This window comes from Hyperolius riggenbachi, chromosome 3 (assembly GCF_040937935.1).
Source record: "Hyperolius riggenbachi isolate aHypRig1 chromosome 3, aHypRig1.pri, whole genome shotgun sequence".
Lineage (NCBI taxonomy): Eukaryota > Metazoa > Chordata > Amphibia > Anura > Hyperoliidae > Hyperolius > Hyperolius riggenbachi.
Window position 1 is genome coordinate 513188410 of NC_090648.1, and position 21713 is coordinate 513210122.

At 45.3% G+C, this 21713-nt stretch overlaps 1 protein-coding gene across 2 annotated transcripts in view; it reads left to right on the forward strand.

The window, feature by feature from the left end:
- G3BP1 (G3BP stress granule assembly factor 1) overlaps window positions 1-21041 on the forward strand; it is a 46773-nt gene extending 25732 nt beyond the window's left edge. For both annotated transcript variants that reach the window (XM_068278396.1, XM_068278397.1), the window contains exons 2-12: window positions 5758-5871; window positions 7287-7368; window positions 7722-7895; window positions 10688-10778; window positions 10881-10974; window positions 13434-13647; window positions 14664-14765; window positions 17307-17421; window positions 17834-17959; window positions 18144-18253; window positions 20208-21041. In XM_068278396.1, the coding sequence (XP_068134497.1) occupies window positions 5758-5871; window positions 7287-7368; window positions 7722-7895; window positions 10688-10778; window positions 10881-10974; window positions 13434-13647; window positions 14664-14765; window positions 17307-17421; window positions 17834-17959; window positions 18144-18253; window positions 20208-20417 (1432 nt within the window). In that variant the 3' untranslated portion in view covers window positions 20418-21041. The remainder of the gene's footprint in view (window positions 1-5757; window positions 5872-7286; window positions 7369-7721; window positions 7896-10687; window positions 10779-10880; window positions 10975-13433; window positions 13648-14663; window positions 14766-17306; window positions 17422-17833; window positions 17960-18143; window positions 18254-20207) is intronic.
- Window positions 21042-21713: the final 672 nt, after the last annotated feature.

Genomic DNA, 21713 nt, shown 5'->3' on the forward strand with positions numbered 1-21713 from the left:
TGTTCTAGGCTAGCTGTAGCAAGCAGTGACTCTGGCACTTGTTCTAGGCTAGCTGTAGCAAGCAGTGACTCTGGCACTTGTTCTAGGCTAGCTGTAGAAAGCAGTGAGTCTGGCCCTTGTTCTAGGCTAGCTGTAGCAAGCAGTGAGTCTGGCCCTTGTTCTAGGCTAGCTGTAGCAAGCAGTGACTCTGGCCCTTGTTCTAGGCTAGCTGTAGCAAGCAGTGACTCTGGCACTTGTTCTAGGCTGGCTGTAGCAAGCAGTGACTCTGGCACTTGTTCTAGGCTAGCTGTAGAAAGCAGTGACTCTGGCACTTGTTCTAGGCTAGCTGTAGCAAGCAGTGACTCTGGCACTTGTTCTAGGCTAGCTGTAGCAAGCAGTGACTCTGGCCCTTGGTCTAGGCTAGCTGTAGCAAGCAGTGGCTCTGGCACGTGTTCTAGGCTAGCTGTAGCAAGCAGTGACTCTGGCACTTGTTCTAGGCTAGCTGTAGCAAGCAGTGACTCTGGCACTTGTTCTAGGCTAGCTGTAGCAAGCAGTGAGTCTGGCCCTTGGTCTAGGCTAGCTGTAGAAAGCAGTGACTCTGGCCCTTGTTCTAGGCAAGCTGTAGCAAGCAGTGAGTCTGGCACTTGTTCTAGGCAAGCTGTAGCAAGCAGTGAGTCTGGCACTTGTTCTAGGCAAGCTGTAGCAAGCAGTGACTCTGGCACTTGTTCTAGGCTAGCTGTAGCAAGCAGTGACTCTGGCACTTGTTCTAGGCTAGCTGTAGCAAGCAGTGACACCCTCTCTTGGCTTCTCCTGGCTGGACATGAATTACGTAGCAGCTTCTAGAAATGTGAGCAGAAGTTATTTTCAGTTGCCATAAATAGCCGCTGCTGCTGTAGATAGCCTTTCAGTAGCAGCGTGTCTCACTGAGTGCTTCTCCTGGCCTACCTGAGGGGGACACCTTTATATAAAATTCAGGCAACCGTAGTAAATGGTTAGACTATCTCCTTGAACAGTCAGGAAAGTCTGAGCATCGGCAGCCATTTTTTAGCCTACCGTAGAGCTTTCTTTGTGGATAGGAATAGCCGCACACACAAGCTGAAGGGCTTCTTGGTTGGGGCTGACTGGCAAGAATCTAGTGTCTAGGTACGTTATTTTTTTCCTGGAGCCAGCACAAACTTAAAGTAAACGTGAAGTGAAAATTTCTCTTCAGGTTTAATGCTTTCCCAAGTAGAAGGAAGCAGGGCTGTGGAGTCGGTACAAAACTCATCCAATGCCTCAGTTTATGAAACCACCCACTCCAGGTACCCTAAAATTGCTCTGATTCCTCAACTCCGACTCCGCAGCACTGGAGGGAAGGCTAAATGGTATAGAGCCTTCCTGTTCCTCTGCTGACAGCTGGTAAAGCTGCTGGGTCCTGCAGCTCCTAGGAACCACTCGTGTCCTTGAATAGTTCCGTGGGGGAGTGCATTGCGAATGTGCATCCTACCCCGTGCACGTGCAGCAGCCATTCACTCGTCCTCGGAACAACTTGGAGACACAAGATAGTTCCAAAGAGCCCTTCGACAGGCCGCATGGGCAGAAGGCTCTACTATCTCGAACCTTCCCTCTGCTTGGGTTAGTATCAGACTTGAAGTTAATTTTTTTTTCACTTCCAGTTTACTTTTAAGTTGGGCACCAGCTGATATTTTTTTAAGAAGCTTTCCTTCCTAGTATTTGTCCACTTTTGTTGCTCTTCCACTTACTACTCCCTACCCTGTCATTTTCTGGTCTCTGCACGCATGCCAAGGTTAGGTTGTGGCTACACAAAGGGCAAGGAGGGGCCAGATAAGGTTAGGCTGTGGCTACACAAAGGGCGAGGAGGGGCCAGATAAGGTTAGCCTGTGGATACACAAAGGGGGAGGAGCCTGATAGGAGTCCATCATGAACTGTGGTGTATTGGAGGGACTTGCAATCAGGGGATGAATTGATCAGCTTGGCCTATCTGGCTGTGATCGAGCCATGCATTCCTAGCTTTAAAGAGACTCTGTAACAACATTTTCAGCCTTATTTCTTCTATCCTAGAAGGTCCTATACCTGTTCTAATGTGTTACACAGTGGCTGTATTATCTCTGTTATATAATCTAATCTTCTTTCCTCTGACGGCTTTGTCGGCCTCAGGCACTCAGGCTGGAATGTGCTGGTCTGCTTGTGATAGGATAGAAGCTATACACACCCTCTCCACGCCCCCTGCAGGCTCTGTGTGAGTCACAGACTGAGCTCCTCTCAGCCTATCACGTGCTGGTTAGCAGCCATGTCTTTTGTTTGTAAACACTGTCTAAAACTGGCAATTACAAGCCAGTATTGCAGCAGGGAGTGGCAGAAACAGCACAGAGGGGCCCAAGAGAACATAATGAATAGAATGGTATGCTTTTTAATCCCCCACCGGTTGGATAAAGCAAAGTTCCGTCAGAAGCTGGTATTTTGATCGCTGGCAGATTCCTTTTAGCCGAGTCGCCCTATAGCGTTGTCTGCGTTGTTAACGTACACAAGGGCCAGTTCATCCTCCATGCTGAGTATTTGTGTGTTTACATGTAACTGTTTACGGTAACCGTGCAGCGCCCGTAACACCAGAAGCCATTACTCATTGTCTTGCAGAGAGAATATTTGCAGAGCTTCAGAAACAAACTGCCTGTTTGCCTATGAACTTTGCTGGTCTCAGGTTAAGATGTGCCAGCTCTCTCCAGAGTCAGAACAGATGGTGAATGCTATGGCAGCAGCAGGTGCAGACTTATAGCCGATTGTAGCTGTGTCCGGCCGTCCAGAGCTCACACACACAGTCCCTCCTGCCAGGGAGTGTGATTTATGGTAGGCCCTGCTTTGCTTCATCTGCTGCAGCTATTTCTTGTGAATAGCCCGAGGTGAGACTGGCTCAGAGGCCGCATGCTTCAGTAAATCAGGCTGGAATTCTTGCACAAGATTATGGTTCCGGTTGGCTGATGAAGCGCTGGGGGATTTAGCGGCCTCCTGCAGGTGTAGCATTGATCAAAGATCAGATCTCACCGCTGCCAACATTACGATTTCATCCGGTGACATCTAGTCTTGCCTGTTGAGTTTTTGATCGCGAAAAATTGTACAATGTAAAATACATGTAAACCTATACAAAGAAGTATGTTTCTTTCTTCCAGAGTAAAATGAGCCATAAATTTTCTCCTTTATTGCTGTCACTTATAGTAAGTAGTAGAAATATGACAGAACCGACAGGCTTTGGACTAGTCCATCTCTTCATGGGGGATTCTCAGCAAGGCGTTTGTTTATAAAGACATTCCCTGAAATGGATTTATACAATGATGCTGGCCAGCCTCCCTGCACGCTGCACAGTTTTTTTTGGCAGTTGGACGGAGCAACTGCCATTCACCTAGTGCTTTTGAAAATAAACAAAACCCTGATAATCCCCCTATGAAGAGATGGACTAGTCCAAAGCCTGTCGGTTCTGTCAGATTTCTACTACCTACTGTAAGTGACAGCAACATAGGAGGAAAGTCAGTATTTTTATGGTTTAAATGTTACAATATTTGTGATAGTGGTAATTTTTTTTTTAAAGGGACTATCCTAATCTGCAAGCCTTTTAAAGTGTACAGTGTAACATACCGTATATGCAGCTGTTGGTGGTTTCTTATGGCGCAAGCTGCTGCGAGTATAAGCGCATAAAGTTATGGCTGAAAGTCCAGTGTCTACAGCTGTCCCAGAACCTTGCTTATTGATCGCTTCTGATTGAGTTTTATTTGTGTTTGTTGCTTATATTAAAGAGAAACTCCGACCAATAATTGAACTTTATCCCAATCGGTAGGTGATGCCCCCTTTTACATAAGAAATCTATTCCTTTTCACAAACAGACCATCAGGGGGCGCTGTATGACTGATATTGTGGTGAAACCCCTCCCACAAAAACTCTTGAGTACGTACTCCTGGCAGTTTCCAGTCTGTGAACCCTGTTGCATCGTGGGAAATAGCTATTTACAGCTGTTTACCAACTGCCAAAAAAGCATGCAGCAGCTACATCACCTGCCAGTAGTAACAATGTCACCATGTGATAAATGTCAGAATGTAAATCAGGGAGAGGCAAGATTTTACAATGGGCAAACACTGACCTTTTTTCCCACTAGGGGGATGTCCTGCTGGGGGGGTCTGATCACCGCCTGCTTGTGCCTTGCGGGGGGGGGGGGGGGGGGGTGTTCAGCCCATCAGAGGCCGGCGATCCCCGGCCAATCAATCGCCGATCCCCTTTAAGGCGCTGCTGTGACAGCAGCGCCGTGCGATGTAAACACGGGATTTCTTCCCCGGGTGTTTACATTTAGCCTGTGAGCCGCGATTGGAGGCTGCAGGCTGTTCACGGAGCCCCCCGCCGTGAACTGACAGGAGGCCATTTCCATGGAAATCCACGAACGACCAGCCACCGCCTATCGGCGTTGGCTGGTCGTTTAAGTGGTTAAGCACATTTACCGGAAAAATAATCACTCAAATTTTGTTCCTAATTAACTCCATTTCAATATACTTTTCGTTCTATTTTTGCTCTTTGGGAGCTTAAAGTAACATAGAGCAGAAAGAACAAGTGAAAAAGCTTTGTGAATATTGCCCAATATAAGCTGCTTGGATGTTTCCGGTGTTTATTGGTGAGCACCTGGCTGTCATCAGCTCCCCTCCTCATCTTCCTCTTATGCAGTCAGGGCTGGAACCCACTGTAACGATTTTCTGAGCGTTTAGGGAGCGATTCAAAGCGCTAGCGATTTCCCTAAACGCTCAGCTAATGTTAATGGACGGGCCAAATTCCACTGGAGTGATTGCGATTACCAAATCACAAAACGCAGGACATGCAGCATTTTAGCGTTAGCGTTTCTGCAATGTAAAGTATATAAACGCTGGCATAATCGCTCGTCAAAACCTACACAGAGCGATTTGCTAGCGTTTTGAAGTTACTGCACACTGTAAACAAATTTAATTGAAAGGACCAATCAGAATGAAAAATGCTAATCGCTGGCAAAAACCTTACACTTTTTAAAATCGTTACCAAGAACGCTCATGAAATCGCTTACAAAACGCTAGTGATTGCGATTTGCGGATAGCATTTTGTAGTGGGGTTCAGGCTTCATCTGAGTTGTGCCGGCCCTGCTTTTCCCCCTCACACCCCACCCAACGACTTTTTCATGCCACCCGGCTGAAAAATGTTTCTGGTGAGCACACTGGAGCAGGTACAGCGCTGAGACTGCGCTGTGGGGCTAATTGTAATCTACGCCCCCTGGCAGGAATAACCGGACATAAATCGGGCGTAGATTTTAATCCTCGTGGTCTGGAACTGATTAAGGCTGACCATTTTGGAAGTTGACGTTACCTTCCAATTGATCACAGATCATTCAGGCCTAACGGAGTGGTTTTATAATTGTTTAAAGAACAGCCAAGTGCTATTTTAGAGCGCATGTGATGTCTTAATTGACTTCAACCATCCAGTGTATTGTTTACCTTCTTGCTCCGCCCTCCGGGACTCTCTCCGCTGTACACTGTACTGTAATAGTCACATAGGACATGTCTGCATGAGCTTGTGCCCAGAGCTGACGCTCCAATCACGGAGTCCTGATCCAGATGAGTTGTATCGGGAGTTTGTGTACATAGTTTTAGAGTTGATGTTTTAGTTCAGTACAAGTTCAGCAAGCACTTGGTTTTTTGTTTTGTTTTTTATGCACATGTTGCCTATTTGTAGATCTATTTGGAAATAACTATATAATTTTTTTGTTGTTCTTTTTAACAGACTTAATTTTACCAAAGAAATGGTGATGGAGAAACCGAGTCCGTTGCTTGTCGGGCGGGAATTTGTCAGGCAGTACTACACGCTGCTGAACCAAGCGCCGGACTTCCTGCACCGGTATGTACACCGCTTTTTATTACTCCTGATATGTATATGTGTAAAGTGCTATGAAGGTGGCATTACATCAGGCATAATTCATTGGGAAGTTTTCTGTACAATATTCTAGAGCACAGGTATCAAACATGAGGCCCACGGGCAGAATGCGGCCCTCAATCTTCACATGTGCATCATTGTAAGCAGTAACAGAGCAGTACACTCCTTCACATCCAGAGGATGACCGCGTTTCTGGTTGAAACCTTGTCAGTTTGAGCCTAAGGGCTGCAACAACCCATGGAACCCCTCTTTAGATACAGCCCCCCCCCCCCCCCCCAATGTGGCTGGTCAAACACACATGCACAAACACAAGCCCCCATCACCCTCTCCCCATATAGCAGGGTAGCACAGCAGTGCAATATTACCTGCTCCAGCACTGCATTGTTCCTCCTGGCAGCTGCACGCTCTGCTTCCACAGCTCCCCCCCAATCATGTGACATGCCTCAGGAGCCAGAGGTGTGCAGCATAGTGTGTGTGGCTGACAGGAAAATCAGAGGAGACCTGGAGCAGGTAACTATTAAGTTGCTTCTATGCTGAAAGGGGAGAAGTGAGTTCCCGGGCCCTCCCACAGTCGCAATAGTTACACCACTTAATTGAGATTAAGTAAATGTTAAAGAACAAGCGACACCCATGCTAACCTAGAAATAAAAAAACACATATATAAGTAGATAAATACTACCTCTACTTAAATAACAGATGTATTGTATTGTGTTATCCACGTAATGATTCCTGTGAATTTTATAAAGGAAAAGCAGAAAATCCTATTCTAGGCAGTGGCCAAGCTAATGCTGACATCATATCCTCCCTGACTCTCCCCCCCCCCCCCCCCCCTTTCTCTTGCTCATTGTGTATTCATTAGCTGCCCTCCTCCCAGAGTCTTCAGACACTCCCACTGAGGTGTATACTAACAACTGCACTGTCTTTTTTTTTTTTTTTTTTTTTTTTATTCACACATCCAATCAGTCACCTCAGCCTTGCTTGTAAACAAAGTAATCAGAGGGTGTTTCTGATAAGCAGCTACGCAGGGAAATAAATGGAAGAGGAGGAATATATTATACATAAAAAGAATCCCCAGCATTCAACTGTTTGGCACTAGGGCCAGTGCTCCTAATGTAATAACTATAAACCATAACAGCAGAAAAAGTTTTTTTCAAGTTTTGAATGCAGGATTAGCATCTTTATCACTTAATACGCTCAGACCAGTTGCTGTTGAAATTTGATTTTTATGGTGACAATTCCGCTTTGTCTAAAAAAAATTGACCCCAGACTTTTTTTCCCTTACGTGATTGTGTTTCACGCCCCTGATCTACAATATGCAAGCGAGTCATTTCTGAATGTGCTATATATATATTTTTAATTTGTTTTGTTTATCTTTTTAGCTTTTATGGGAAAAGCTCCTCTTACGTCCATGGCGGGCTGGACTCCAACGGGAAACCTGCGGACGCGGTGTACGGCCAAGCGGTGAGTCCTCTTTTAACTCCTTCGTTTGGTGAGGGTGTGAGGTTAAGCTCCACAATTCAGATTCCAGACAAAACGGAGGCTTTTCCACCTACAGGCCGTGGCAGGGGGATTCACTCACCCTTGTCACCACCTCTGTCTGCTTTGCTCCACATCGTATTCCATCACCCCACTACTTCCTCCTTCAAAGGAGGAAGTATAGAAGTGATGTGGAGCAAAGTGGCCAGAGGCGACGACAAGGATGAATTAACTCCCCCTGCCGCAGCCTGTATGTGTAAAGCCGAATTGTGGCGTTCATATGAGATGGGGGTGTTGTGCTTGAACTAAAAGTGTGGGGGTTTTTTTTGTGTTTACAGGATATACATAAGAAAGTGATGTCCTTAAATTTTAAGGACTGCCGAACAAAGATCCGACATGTTGACGCTCACGCAACGCTGAATGACGGAGTTGTGGTACAAGTAATGGGCGAGCTCTCCAACAACAGGCAGCCCATGCGTCGCTTCATGCAAACCTTCGTTCTGGCCCCTGAAGTAAGTCCTTCTCCTGCCTTAACAATAGTTTACCTATATAGATGCATTGTGAAATTAGTTAAGCAGCAAATTGACTTTTAACGATCAGAGAAGGTGGATTAAAGCTATGTGGGACCTTATTGGCCTCGTTTTAGGGGGAGTCTGAAGAGAAATGGGGAAGGTTTTAAAAGGAAATAGGGAGGCCGCCATATCCCTTTTACTTCAAGTGGACCCAAACCAAACATTTTTTTTTTTTTATGCAAAATATTTAGTTGCACCACTCTGACACATACAAAGCTAAATAAACACTCCAAGCCTATGAGCATTTCAGAGCATGCTTTTCACCCTTCTCTTTTCATAAGTAGAGTTATACAGGTGGCAGCCATTACTTCTGAGCTTAGTAGGAGGTTTTAGATAATGGGTGTGTTTGTCATCAGCTACCCTCCCTCACAGGGGCGTCGTCTATGTGAAATCTCACACAAGCCGAGATCACCTCCCCTGTGACATCATCAGTAGCAGCCTGTGTTTTGTTTTTCATCTCCTCCACCAGTCTGCCGGATTCTGTCCCGGCAATATGAAAGGAAGGGAGGGGTTCCTCCAATAAATGTAAAATATATTTTATATTTGTCATGCAGCTGAAAAGACTGCTATCCTCCTTAGCGGTCTGGACGAGCTCAGCTCGTCCATTACTGCCGGAGGGTGCCACTTAGGCCCTGCTGTGCCGATTTGTTTCAAATAAAAAGGAGCACACGCAGCCAGCACTTTGCCAGCCGCGTGTGCTACCTCATTGCCGCCGCAGCGCCCGAGCCCAGCGCAGCCGGAACAAACAGTTCCGGCCAGCGCTAAGGGCTGGATCGGTGGCGGCAGACGTCAGGACTTCGGATGACGTCACTCCGCTCATCGCCATGGTTACAAGGAAAGCGAAAAACAAGGAAGGCTGCTCATTGCAGCCTTCCTTGTTACTTCTGATCGCCGGAGGCAATCAGAAGTATGCGTCAGGAGCGCCCTCTAGTGGGCTTTCATGCAGCCAACTTTCAGTTGGCTGCATGTAATAGTTTTGTTTTGTTTTTTTTAATTAAAGAAAAAACCCTCCCGCAGCCGCTCTGGCGATCTTAATAGAACGCCAGGGAGGCTATTTATTATTATAATTTAGAAAATAGATTTTATTTCTGAATCTTGTATCTTTAATTTGGGTCCACTTTCAGTTGTTCTTCACAACAGGGAATAGTGTGTTCGTTTAGTGTATGGAGAAAAGTAAACCTATTTTAATTTTATTTTTTCACATGTTTGAATTGAAAATTGCAGTCACATGATGGATGTGGGCCTGCTCAGTTTGAGCCTACCCTCCACTCTTCACTGACAGTTTGGCCTCATCCAGAGAAGTGTTTTGCCTGCTGTTTATGTTGTAGGACATGGGGCAAAACATTATTTGGCTGCCTCTTTTAAATAACTAACAAAACTGTTTTTATTTCATTTTTAGCTGTACTGTAACACAAGACTTGTCAGTAGGGCTAGAATAATTTGTACCTATGGTTATATCGTCATGTAAGGTACCCTTTACAGAGAATCCGAGGTGGGTTTGACAAATCCTATTTGCACACAGAGGCTGGTTCTGCAAATAATGCCCAGCCTCTATTGCTATACTGTTATACTGTTTCCCCCCAGACCCCCCTGCGCTCTGCTATGCCCCCCAAAGTAAACCGCCATGCTAGTGACACACAGCATGTCGCCAGCAGGCTGTTTACATGTACATTGTCACTCTCTGCCGCTCCCCCGCCTCCTCTGTCGCTGATCCCCCGCCAGTTTGCCTTCCCTCCAATCAGCGGTGAGGTACGTGGGCAGGGAGCGGTGCAATACAGGAGGTGGGGGAGTGGCGGAGAGTGACAGTGTATATGTAAACAGCCTGCTGGCGACACGCTGTGTGTCACTAACACGGCGGTTTACTTTGGGGGGCATAACAGAGCACAGAGGTGGCCTGGGGGGGATATAGTATAGCAACAGAGGCTGGGCGTTATATGCAGGCTTCTGTAGGCAATTAGGAATTGTAAAACCCACCTCAGGTTCTCTTTTTTAAAGATAAACTCCAGTGAAAATAATGTAATAAAGTGCTTCATTTTTATAATTATGCATAACTGATTTAGTCAGTGTTTGCTCATTGTAAAATCTTTCCTCTCCCTGATTTACATTCTGACAATTATCGCATGGTGACATTTTTACGGCTGGCAGGTGATGTCAGTGGAAGGAGATGCTGCTTGCATTGTTGGCAGTTGTAAACAGCTGTTCTTTCCCACAATGCAACAAGGCTCCCACAGTGTGATGTCAGTACCTCAGTGCTGTGAGGCGCTGACATCACACTGTGGGAGGGGTCTGACCATAATATTAGCCATACAGCGCCCCCTGATGGTTTGTTTGTGAAAAGGAATAGATTTCTCATGGGAAAGGGGGTATCCGCTACTGATTGGGATGAAGTTCTATTCTTGGTTACGGTTCTCTCTTCCTGTAAGGTGCATACACACATGCATTCTTGATTAACCAATTTTACCATTTCCATGTAGCTTGAGCTTATCTGCACAATCTGTTATCCTGCATACTACATAGAAGTGGTGAAATTGGCCAGTGGGGATTAGATGTACAGTATATTTGCCTTAACTCTGTGGTCACTATGTGCTATTAACTTTGTTATGGTAAATTTCATGTGAATGTAGCTTTTTGAAGCATCCCGAAGGCTTCCCTCTTTTCCTTTACTACAAATTTGCTATAAGGTCGACCTGTTCTTGAAACTAACACCATTCTCTTCCTCTCTGCCTCTTTAGGGTTCTGTTGCCAATAAATTCTACGTTCACAATGATATTTTCCGTTACCAGGATGAGGTATTTGGTGACTCGGATACGGAGCCCCCGGAAGGTTTGTAGTTTCCACTTACCAATGACAAGGCTCCATTTACAGCTCTGGCAAGTTAACGTTGGACTAAAACTCTTTTTTTTTTTATTTTTTCCCTAATCCCAGAATCTGATGAGGAAGTAGATGAGCAGGAGGAACGCCAGCAGACCCCGGAGGTCGTGTCCGCGGAGGATGGAGCTTATTATGACCAGTCTGGAAGGTAAAGTTCTGCTTTCTGTAAAATACTTTGACGGAGCATAAAGTTGCATTTTTGAGAACACAAACTTGTCAGTTTCTACACTTCATGATTAGGGAGGAAAAATGCAGAAATATTCATATTCTGTCTGCAAACTTAAAATTCATCTCTAGAGCAGTAGATTGGTTCCTTTTTTAAGCTGCATGTTTGCATACACAATTTACATAAATCTACATTCACCTGGAATTTGCATTTCAGTGACCAACCCTATTGGTGATCACTGAGGTTAAGTACACACGTGTGAGAATTGTTGCACATCAAGGCTTGGTAAGCTGTTCTTGTGACCATTTGTAGAACGATGCTGTACAGACACATCGCTAGGCTTGAGGCTAGTGATGTGTTGTGTTGCTGTGTAGGGCTGGCAATCGGCGGTGGATGATTGAGTGACTCCAGTCGGTTGGCGGGGCTTGTAAATAGCATTGCGACTGGACACGCTTGACCATTGGGGTTGTTAGAGATCCAACAGGACTAATGCTTAACAATGCCAGCGCTACATTGAATGGCGGCTGAAATGGTCATTATCGCCCATGTGGCCGACGGTTATTGCATTTATTGCATGTGTGTAGGGAGCTTTGGGCAGGGAGCACACCTATTTGAATAGCATGCATTTTGCCAAGTCGGGCCTAGCTATTAGTGACAGTCTGGGGACTTTGCTCTTGCAGTGGTATGTACAGATCGCCCCCTGCCTTTCTGTTTTATGGAAAGTGGGTGTGAGCAGGAGGTCCTCCACTGCACTGGGTATGCAAGCTGCTGAAAGTGGAATATAACCCGGCATTTCAACTTTGCTCTAAAACATTATTTACAGTATATTATATGCAACCAGCATTTTTTTTTTTTTACTAGACCAGCATTGGAAGGGTTACACAGAGCTTTAAAGTTCCTGGAGATTTCTGCAGAAGCATCAGAAGCTGACATAGATACATTTTGTTTACATAAATGTATCTAAGTGTTGAATGTGACTCACTCTCTGACTGAGGAGTTGGAGGACAGCCAAAGAGTGTGTAACATTTCTCAATAGATACATATAAATAGAATGTAACAATCTGAACTTCTGCATATCTCTCCACGAAACTTTAAACCTCTGTGTTTAACCCTTCCAATGCTGGTCTAGTAAAAAAAAAATGCTTTTTGCATATAATATGCTGTAAATAATGTTTTAAAGCAAAGTTGAAATGCAGGGTCATATTCCGCTTGAAGGGGTGGCCTGTGACATCACAGGTTAAAGGTAAGGTCCGAGGTGTTTAAAAATCAAAAATATACTTACCTGGGGTTTCCTCCAACTCCTGGCAGCCGTCCAGTGCCCTCCCTGCAGCTCCGGTGGCTCTTGGTCCCCTCCGATGCAGATGCCAGGTCAGCAACTTATGGCGCTCCTGCATGAGGCTCATCGAGTCGCACTGACGTCACCCGGACTGTACAGAGTGAAATGCACCCTGTGTGTATTTAGAGAGTTTAGCCTGTCTAATTCCCTCCCATCTGTGACTATCAATTTGAGGGATCAAATTAAAGTGGTGATTAAACACAGGATGTTAAAGTGGATCAGAGATAAACTTTTACTCATTGCATAATTGTGTTCCTTTCATATACTGTAGTCTATAGGGCGTTCCTCAAGCCAAATACTGTACTTTTTTTGTTTTAATGGTCAAATTCCCTATAAACTAAACAAGCCACGCCCACAGCTCCATTTTTGCCTTGGCACTGTAGCAAGGGCTTATGGGAGCTCAGTCTGGGCAGGAGGAGGTTACTAGCCAGAGATTTCAGAGGAGAGGGGACTGGATGTACACACAGGCAAGCTGATAGCATCTCCAGCCCTCAGCCTGTGGCAATGTGACAAACAGAACATGGCTGCCCTCATTGTATCACAGGAATCAATAATCATAATCTGTTGAAGCTGTTTGCAGCTAGATTTGCTGTGTAAACTATGTAAACTTTAGATAAGATATATAGATATATATAGAGATAGAGAGAGATAGAGATATAGATATATATAGTTACTTGTTAGTTTTTTTTTCATCTCAGATTCACTTTAACCCTATGTCTGCTTCCATGAAAGCAGGAAGTAGAAACAGTGCAGATTTTACTGCAGGATTTTGCATCCGCTGTACCAGATGTCTTTCTGTAAAGGTTATTATGCTGTTGCTTATCTTTTAGAGCAGAGAGGAAGTTATGAATTCAGGTCGGCTTTAAGGGGCCGACTGAGACTTTCACATACAGCCTCTTGTGTCGTGAAGTCCATCCTATCTATATATAGCTACAAATGAGCAAGCTGAAAAGGTATTGGCTGCAGGAATAATTCTTCTGTATACAGGTGTGCTTAGTTCTGTCCTGTAATATGGGAAAGGGAATCTCAAGCTGTGTAACCTGAGCCATTGTTATCCTTACCCAAGCTTGAGTGACCGTTATCTAATCAGAAATCCTTCTTTTAGTAACCATGATCTGGACGAGCAGCTGGAGGAGCCGGTGGTAGAGGCAGAACCCGAGCCAGAACCGGAACCCGAGCAGGAGGTGGAACCAGAAGTGGTAGAGGATAAGCGTGAGCCCACCCCCGAGGAGCCTGCACCAGAGGAAGAGGAAGTGGTAGAGAAAAGCTCTTCTCCGTTACCTGCAGATCCAGCCCCCGCAGTGCAGGAAGACTCGAGAGTAAGTGTCTCATCTATGGACAACTTCGTATTCGCTTCTCATACAGGCTCATACCATTCTTCTTCTCATACAGGCTTATGGGTTATGAAGCAATGTGTCTTGCTGCTGGCTCATTGCTCTCCACACACTGTAGAGGGTTCTCTTATCTCTGAATGCCGGAGATTAGAGTTTTGGAGACCCTCCAGTGTGCAAAGCACAAAGAAAGCTGAGCAGTTTAAAGCCCCATCTACATGATACGATTCTTTGTGCGATTCGATTACAGATAAATTTGTCTCTTGGTCGAATCTGCCCATAATCGTCTAATGTATTGCCACCTTTAAAGAGACTCTGAAGTGAGAATAAATCGCGCTTCAGAGCTCATAGTTAGCAGGGGCATGTGTGCCCCTGCTAAAACGCCGCTATCGCGCGGCTAAACGGGGGTCCCTTACCCCCCCCCCCCCCCCCCCCCCGAAATCCCCTCCGTGCAGCCGGGGATATCTTCCTGGTTGAGGCAGGGCTAACTGCCGCAGCCCTGCCCCACGTTCGTCTGTCAGCGCGTATCTCCGCCTCTCCCCCGCCCCTCTCAGTCTTCCTTCACTGAGAGGGGCGGGGGATTGGTGGCGATGCGCTGCTGATAGACGCGACTAGAGGCAGGGCTGCAGCCATTAGCCCTGCCCCTAGGAGCGACCAAGTGTTGCAGTGGGGGGTTTGGGGGTGAAGGGACCCCCGTTTAGCCGCGGGATAGCTGCGTTTTAGCAGGGGCACACATGCCCCTGCTAACTATGAGCTCTGAAGCGAGAATTATTCTCGCTTCAGTGTCTCTTTAAGCCCCATCTACATGGTACGATTCTTTGTGCGTTTCGATTACGATTTTGCTTACGATCCGATTTAAATCCGACATGTCTGATCAGTGTTGGAAACCCTTAGCAGGTTGTAGGACGGAATGGGAACAGTTTTTAGGAATGTTACATTTCAGACACGTACAGCATCAGCTTGATGCCTGTTCCGTTTAACGGTTTCTTTTCTGATTTCTTCAGGCCTTTTCCTGGGCATCGGTGACGAGTAAAAACCTGCCCCCCAGTGGAGCGGTCCCTGTATCGGGTATTCCACCTCATGTGGTCAAAGTTCAGCCCTCACAGGTAAGCCGTGACTTACGACTCATTGACCATCGCTATAGCTGTACAGATCTCTGCAAAGAGGATGTTGCATTTAGGATCCAGCGCGGGTGTAGGGGAAAGAGCCTGTTCAAAGGTTTACAGGTTTCTGATACATCCAGCTGAGTATACAGGAATTGGAGACACAGAACCCATACGGGAACACTCCTTCCAATTGTGCTTCAGCATGGGCCGACCTGCTATGTAAAGATGTCTAAAGACCCTTCAGGACAACTTCTAGCACTAAGCTCATCCAAGTCCTTTGTGATCTACCGGTAGATCAAGCTCTATATGATGGACTTGTCATGTAGCCAAAGGCTTGTGAAATTCTTTGGTTGCCCCTGAGCTGACTCCTCCCTAACACCTGCATCTCTAAGGCCTCTTGCACACCACATGCAAATTTTTTTTTTTTTTTTTTTATCTGGTCCAATTTTGGATTCTGATTAACCTCTTGACGACCAGCTAACGCCAATTGGCGTAAACTGGTCGTCTGCGGGTTACAATGGAAACGGCCGCTCGATCCATGTCAGTTCACGGAGGGTGTCTCCGTGAACAGCTGGAGAGCCGCCGATCGCGGCTCGCCGGCAAAATGTAAACAGGCGGGGAAGAAATCCCCGCTGTTTACATCATACGGCGCTGCTGCGCAGCAGCGCCGTAAGGCAGATCGGCTGAAGCCTATCCTTCAATGCGCAGGACGGAAACCCGTCCTGCGCAGCTCACAGGGGAAGGGAGGGAGAGGGCGGAAAGCGATGCGGAGGGGGGCTTTGAAGAGCCCCCCCCGGCTAAGCAACTGCAGCCGGCGGCGATCAGACTCCCCCCAGCAGGACATCCCCCCCTAGTGGGGAAAAAAGGGGGGTAATTGATCGCCCTGCTGCACTCCTGATCGGTGCTGCGGGCTGTAGAGCCCATGCAGCACCGATCAGTGCAGAAAGCCCTGGTCGGCAAGTGGTTAAAAAAAATGCTGCTACACTTTTTTTTTTTTTTTTTTTTTTTAATCCGAAACAATCTGACGTATAAAAAAATCGGAATTGCATGTAGTGTGCAAGAGGCCTTTATAGTGGCCTATCACTTGCCATATAGTAGTTAGTATTATTATATAGTGCAGACAACTTCCACAGCGCTGTACAGAGTATATTGTCTTATCACATAACAGTCCCTCAGGGGGTTCACAGTCTAATCCCTGCCATAGTCCTATGTCTATGTATGTATCGTGTAGTGCATGTATCATAGTCTAGGGCCAATTTTTAAGGGGAAGCCAATTAACGTATCTGGTCTCCTTCCCACTTCTCAAAAACCTACAGAGTGCCCGGAGGAAACCCATAGTGCCCTTCTCTTCCTCACCAGAACTCAGTGTGTGATGCTGAGCATGGCAGCCTCCAGATTCCTCAGTGTGTAGTCCCCTCTTGAAGCTTTGGAGTTGCAGCTAAAATGTAATGCAGTATACATGTGTAGCTGTTTTAGCTTCACATATTTTATTATGAAAACCAATAATCCAAATGCTTTGCCGTTTTTAAAGCAAAGAAAAGTCATGCACTGTATGCGGTAGATGTGATACGGTAGAACTGTACCTTCCAATCAATAACCACAGACAGCGGTAGCCCTGATGGTGCAGTACATTAGAGTGTAGTAAGCCAGCAGCTTGAGAATCGGTACTTGCAAAATAAGGTTGCAATACAGTCAACAACCAGTAAGGCAGATGGGCCAGTATAACCGTCTGCACTCGGGCGTACGCGAGGCCAGTGCGTCCGCCGGCACTCGGGCGTACGCGAGGCCAGTGCGTCCGCCGGCACTCGGGCGTACGCGAGGCCAGTGCGTCCGCCGGCACTCGGGCGTACGCGTGGTCGCACTCTTGAAGAAAAGAGGGTGAATACCTTTATCTGGTGTGTTGGCAGGATTAGTGAAAAGATCACCGGGAGAAAGAGGTGGCTGACCACTATGAACAATGTGAAACCTGGAAATTTGTAATTTGCACTAAGGCAACGCGTTTCGTGAGTACACAGGACTAACTTTCTCAGGCAAAAATCAGTGCATAAAATACCAATAGGAGAGAAACTTAATGCTTGCTAAAAGATACAGCTATTCCCTTTTTCCTACAACTTCCAAGATGATATATAATGATGAAAAACAGGAAATCTATAAACAAATAAATCACTAAATACCCTTATGAGTTTTTCTCAGATTGGTATTTTAGGCGCCATGATTTTTGGCTGCAAGAAGTCCTATGTACTCAAAAAAACTCGTCACATTTGTTTTTTGTCATCTTTGAGGTAAACCACTTGATTTATTTTATTGGTTTTAATAAATTTTTATGACCTTTTGGACGCCTCTCCCCATTTATATACTGGATGCAAATGACACCATTGGGTCAGCAGTCTTATTTGAGGCAGGTAGTTTTGGCATGCTTATCGGGAGAGTTTTGGTGGGACAGTATATTCCATTTGGTGTTTCAGCGTACGTTTAGCAATTCATTCAGTACTTGTACTCCTGATCATGGATATCATGTAAGTCATTCTCTCTATTTCCTAGCCCCGGCCTGACACCAAGCCTGAAAACCAGACAGCACAGAGACCACCACAAAGAGATCAAAGAATACGGGAGCAAAGGACGACCACCATCCCGCCCCGAGTAGGACCCCGACCAGGTAAAGACATTTAGCACATGCGGGTTTACACATATCCTGCTTGCTTTCCAGCTAAGGCAAGTAAGCAGGGGGTCGTCTTTGAAGCAAACTCATGTAGCTAACTTTCAGTTAGCTATAATGAATCAGAAATAAAAAAAAAAAAAAACCTGCACGCCACCCTGGCGATTCTAATGTAACGCCAGGGTGGTTAAAGAAACAGCTCTTGCCTAAACTAGTCTTACAACTAAGCGTATGTATAAAGAGAATATGGCCCTCTGTAAAGTTTTTCTTAAATGATGCGCTGTTTGCGCAAAAGGCTGTATCTTGCAGGTTTATCCCACAAACCTATTCTGTCTGGGGCTGTGTGACTTCAGTGGACTCTTCCTGTTGTATTTGCTGTAAGCAATGGATTAAGAGGAATCTTCTCTTTCAGTGCGGGAGGGAGAACAAGGCGAGCTGGAAACAAGACGGATAAACAGATATCCAGACAGTCATCAGCTGTTTGTGGGCAACCTCCCACATGACGTCGACAAGAGCGAATTGAAAGATTTCTTTCAAAGTAAGTTTAGTCCAGTCGAGGCCAATCTTCATTTAGTTGTTTTGTTTTTTTTTTCTCCTGACATTGCCCAAAAATATTAAATCCAAATTCTTTCTTTTTTCATATGTATATTTTGTACTGGTTGGTGTAAACTGTACTTTACTTTTAGATGGTCAATGTAACATTTGTTTTCTTTATTTCCTAGCTTATGGCACTGTAGTGGAGCTTCGTATAAACAGCGGAGGAAAACTCCCCAACTTCGGTTTTGTTGTGTTTGACGACGCTGAGCCCGTTCAGAAGATCCTGGGGAGTCGGGTAAGTCTGTGTGCCCAGTTGTGACTGGCTGCCTCCATTGTAAATGACCGTTGCGGCATTCTGCATTCGCGGGGATAGCACTGGAGCCGTATAGCGCTCGCACAGTGCCTCGTTCAACTTAGAAGTCTCTAGATCAGGCATGGGGGCAAACTTGTCCCTCCAGCTGTTAAGGAACTACAAGTCCCACAATGCATTGCAGGAGTCTGACAGCCACAGTCATGACTCATAAAGGCAAATGCACTGTGGGACTTGTAGTTCCGTAACAGCTGGGCAGTAGGGATGATCAATGATATGCAAATATTTCTGAGGTTATGCAAATATATGTAGCTTGAAAATGGCTTCATCAATTCACACCTTGGTGGGACTTGATTGGTCCATTTTAAAGCTGCACATATTTGCACATTTGCATAAATGCTGAAATATTTGCATATCATTGATAATCCCTAACTGGCAGCAGAAGCCTGCCCGAGACCTTGCATGAGGCCTGGAACCCACTACAAATAGCAAAGCGCAATTGCTAGCGTTTTTAATTAGTGTTTTTGTAAGCGATTTTCATGAGTGTTTTTTTTTTTTTTTTTCCCTGGTGATTTTTGTAGAGATGTATAAGAGTGCTTAAGCTTTTTGCTAGCGATTGTGATAGTGATTTGCGATTTTTAAATTCCGGGTGGTGTGTATTCATGAGCGATTTGCCATCTTTGAAGCGCAAACGCTCCCAATAAGCTGCATGTCCTGCAATTGTGATTTTGCTAATCGCAATCGCTACTGTGGAATTTGTTACATTTCATTTCATTGGCAGAGTGTTTAGGGAAAGCGCTTGTGGTTTTAAAACGATCCCTAAACTCTCAAAAAAAAAGCACTCAAGTGGGTTTTAACCCTGAGGTTTATGTAAAAATAGAATGGAGAGCCTAATAGTGTCGTAAGTATTGACAATTTTGGTAAATGAAACGAGTATAATATATACTCGCAAACCAGGGTTACCTCCAAGTAACCACTCTATAGGCAGGTGAGGAGATTTGCCTGTCCTCACTCAGGAGACGGGCGCTTATCGTGACCTTGAGACTGTACTGTGTGTACTCCTATTTTTTTTTTGTCGTCTGAGGAAGCAGGAATATACCTGCGAAACGCGTTTTGCGAAAACCCCTGGAGTGTATCAATAAATTTGTTTTGAATACACAGTTTTTGTGTCTGCTTGCAGGGGGTACTTAAGCAATTTTACAAGTTGTAATAATTGATTTCATCCTGTTGACGCCTCTGTTCGTCATTACGTCATATCAGCCCTGAGGTTGTTCTTATTCTATCCGAGCCTTAGCTGTACATTCTCCGTTGCCCAAATCGGTCAGCAGAGGCCAGTTTCAGACTACCGGCTGGTAATAGCAGTGTGGTCCAGGGACCGCATCGCCAAAAACATGCCTTTTTGGGGTTTACCACATTACTATGTGGTTATATCCCTTCTGGCTTACAGCCGAACAGGAAGTGACGCTCGCCTGCGCTCCCTTCCTGTTTCGGAAATATGGAGGTGTACTGTAAAAATATGCTTCAGCGCATATCCGCCGCAACCGCACTTCGTGAAACTTTCTAAAGCTCCCTGCATCACCATAGACTTGCATGACTTCCGGTCTGCCGCAGATCGCCGTAGAAATGCGCGGTACTGTAGATCTGTCCTGGCATCGGGGATGCGGAGAAAACATCACTTCTGTCGTACTGTGTCGGTATGGCCTCGTAGACTGTCATTGGGCTGTGGTAAAAATACTGCTCCGCAACAGCCCAATGTGAAAGCATCCTGAATGTTGCTGGCTGGGGTGTAGCAGCACCACCCATACGACCTAGCTAGAATTGCCGCATTGTAGTTCAAACTGCTTACAGGCCAAAGTATAACATGAAATGGCATAAAGTTTGCAGCCACATTGGAGAGAGAGGATTGTATATTGACGTAATGTTTTTGTTCTTTTTGTAGCCAATTATGTTCCGGAATGATGTGCGTCTGAACGTGGAGGAAAAGAAAACTCGCGCTGCTAGAGAGGGAGATCGTAGAGGCGAAAGGCCCCGTGGACCAGGGGGACCACGCGGTGGTCTCGGAGGAGGTCTGAGAGGACCGTCACGTGGTGCAATGTCACAGAAGCCCGGCTTCGGGGCGGGAAGAGGTGTCCAGGGCCCGCGCCAGTGATCGATCATTCTTTTTCTTTCGTGTGTTTTTTTTATTTTTAATTTGAGTGGCTTCTAACATCAAATGGCAAATGGCCCTCTTCTGTCCTGCAGCCTTCTTAAATTTGGGTCTTGGATGTTTTGGCATATCGTCCCGACATGACGGACAGCTACACTTCACCTGTCCCAGCCCTTTGTGTTGCAATTTTACGGATATTTTTTTTTGTTTTTCCTTCACAGCCCTCTTCCCAGAATCCAGCATTTGTTGGACAATATCTTTTAGGGAGGGACAAAAAAAAACAAACTTTTAAAAAAAATAAATCAGAACCTTGTTTTTCAGGAATCAGATGCAATGGAACATTTTTTCCTGATTTTTAGGCAGATCCACCAGTGTGATTGGTTAATTATGCTGGTCTAGTTTTTTTTTCGGACTATTTTGAGTATTGGCTGTCTACTCTTTTACGCCCTGGTTTGGGGGAAGGCGTGTCCTCGCCACAGTATTCTTATGTCGCTAGTCTGTATCACCGGCGCTGTGCGTAGCGATGAAAGACGCAAGCGGCTCCGAACAGGCCGCTTCACACACTCGATCATGTTTGACTTGCTACAAAAAAAATAAAAGGTGTTCATTGGAGTTTCTATAACAACACTTTTTTTTTTCTTTTTATAAATATATATATATGGCGCTATCAAAGGAATTGAGGAAAGAAATTATGGAAACTACTGTTTTACCACTCAAATTTTGGATTTTGGGATAGGTTTTAAATGTCTAGCTACTTGACTTTAAAACTCATTGAATTTGTGAAAAAATTTTATTCTTTTTTTGGATTTTTTTTCCCTCATGGTTTTTAGTTCATATTTGTAAGAAAAAAAAAACAAACTTCAAAAAGAAAGCAAAATCGTTGTGCCTTCTATTTATCTCTCATTCCAGTCTCAGCAAGTTATTAAAAAATAAAATGCATAAAAAGCGGTTTGTCTTCACAATCCTGTCTTGTGGTACTGAAAGTGGAAAGTTTAAGGCTAGGCTCACAGTGGGACGTTGCATTGTAGTGAGAGGTTAATGTCGCAATGCCAGATTTAAAAAAAAAAAAAAAAAAAGGGTACCGCACAGTAACTCCTTCTTAACGTCGCATACAGATGCTACAGTGAAGCATACAGGCAATGAAAAGTATGCTTCCCTGTATCTGTAGCAGTAGTGCGATACCATAACTGCACGCTGCTCTGTAAACACTGCATAGACTAATCATTGCAGTGCAGTAAGCAGCGTTATTTGACTTAATAACGCGGGACCTTAAAGTGAACCAGAGAAGAAGCACCCTCA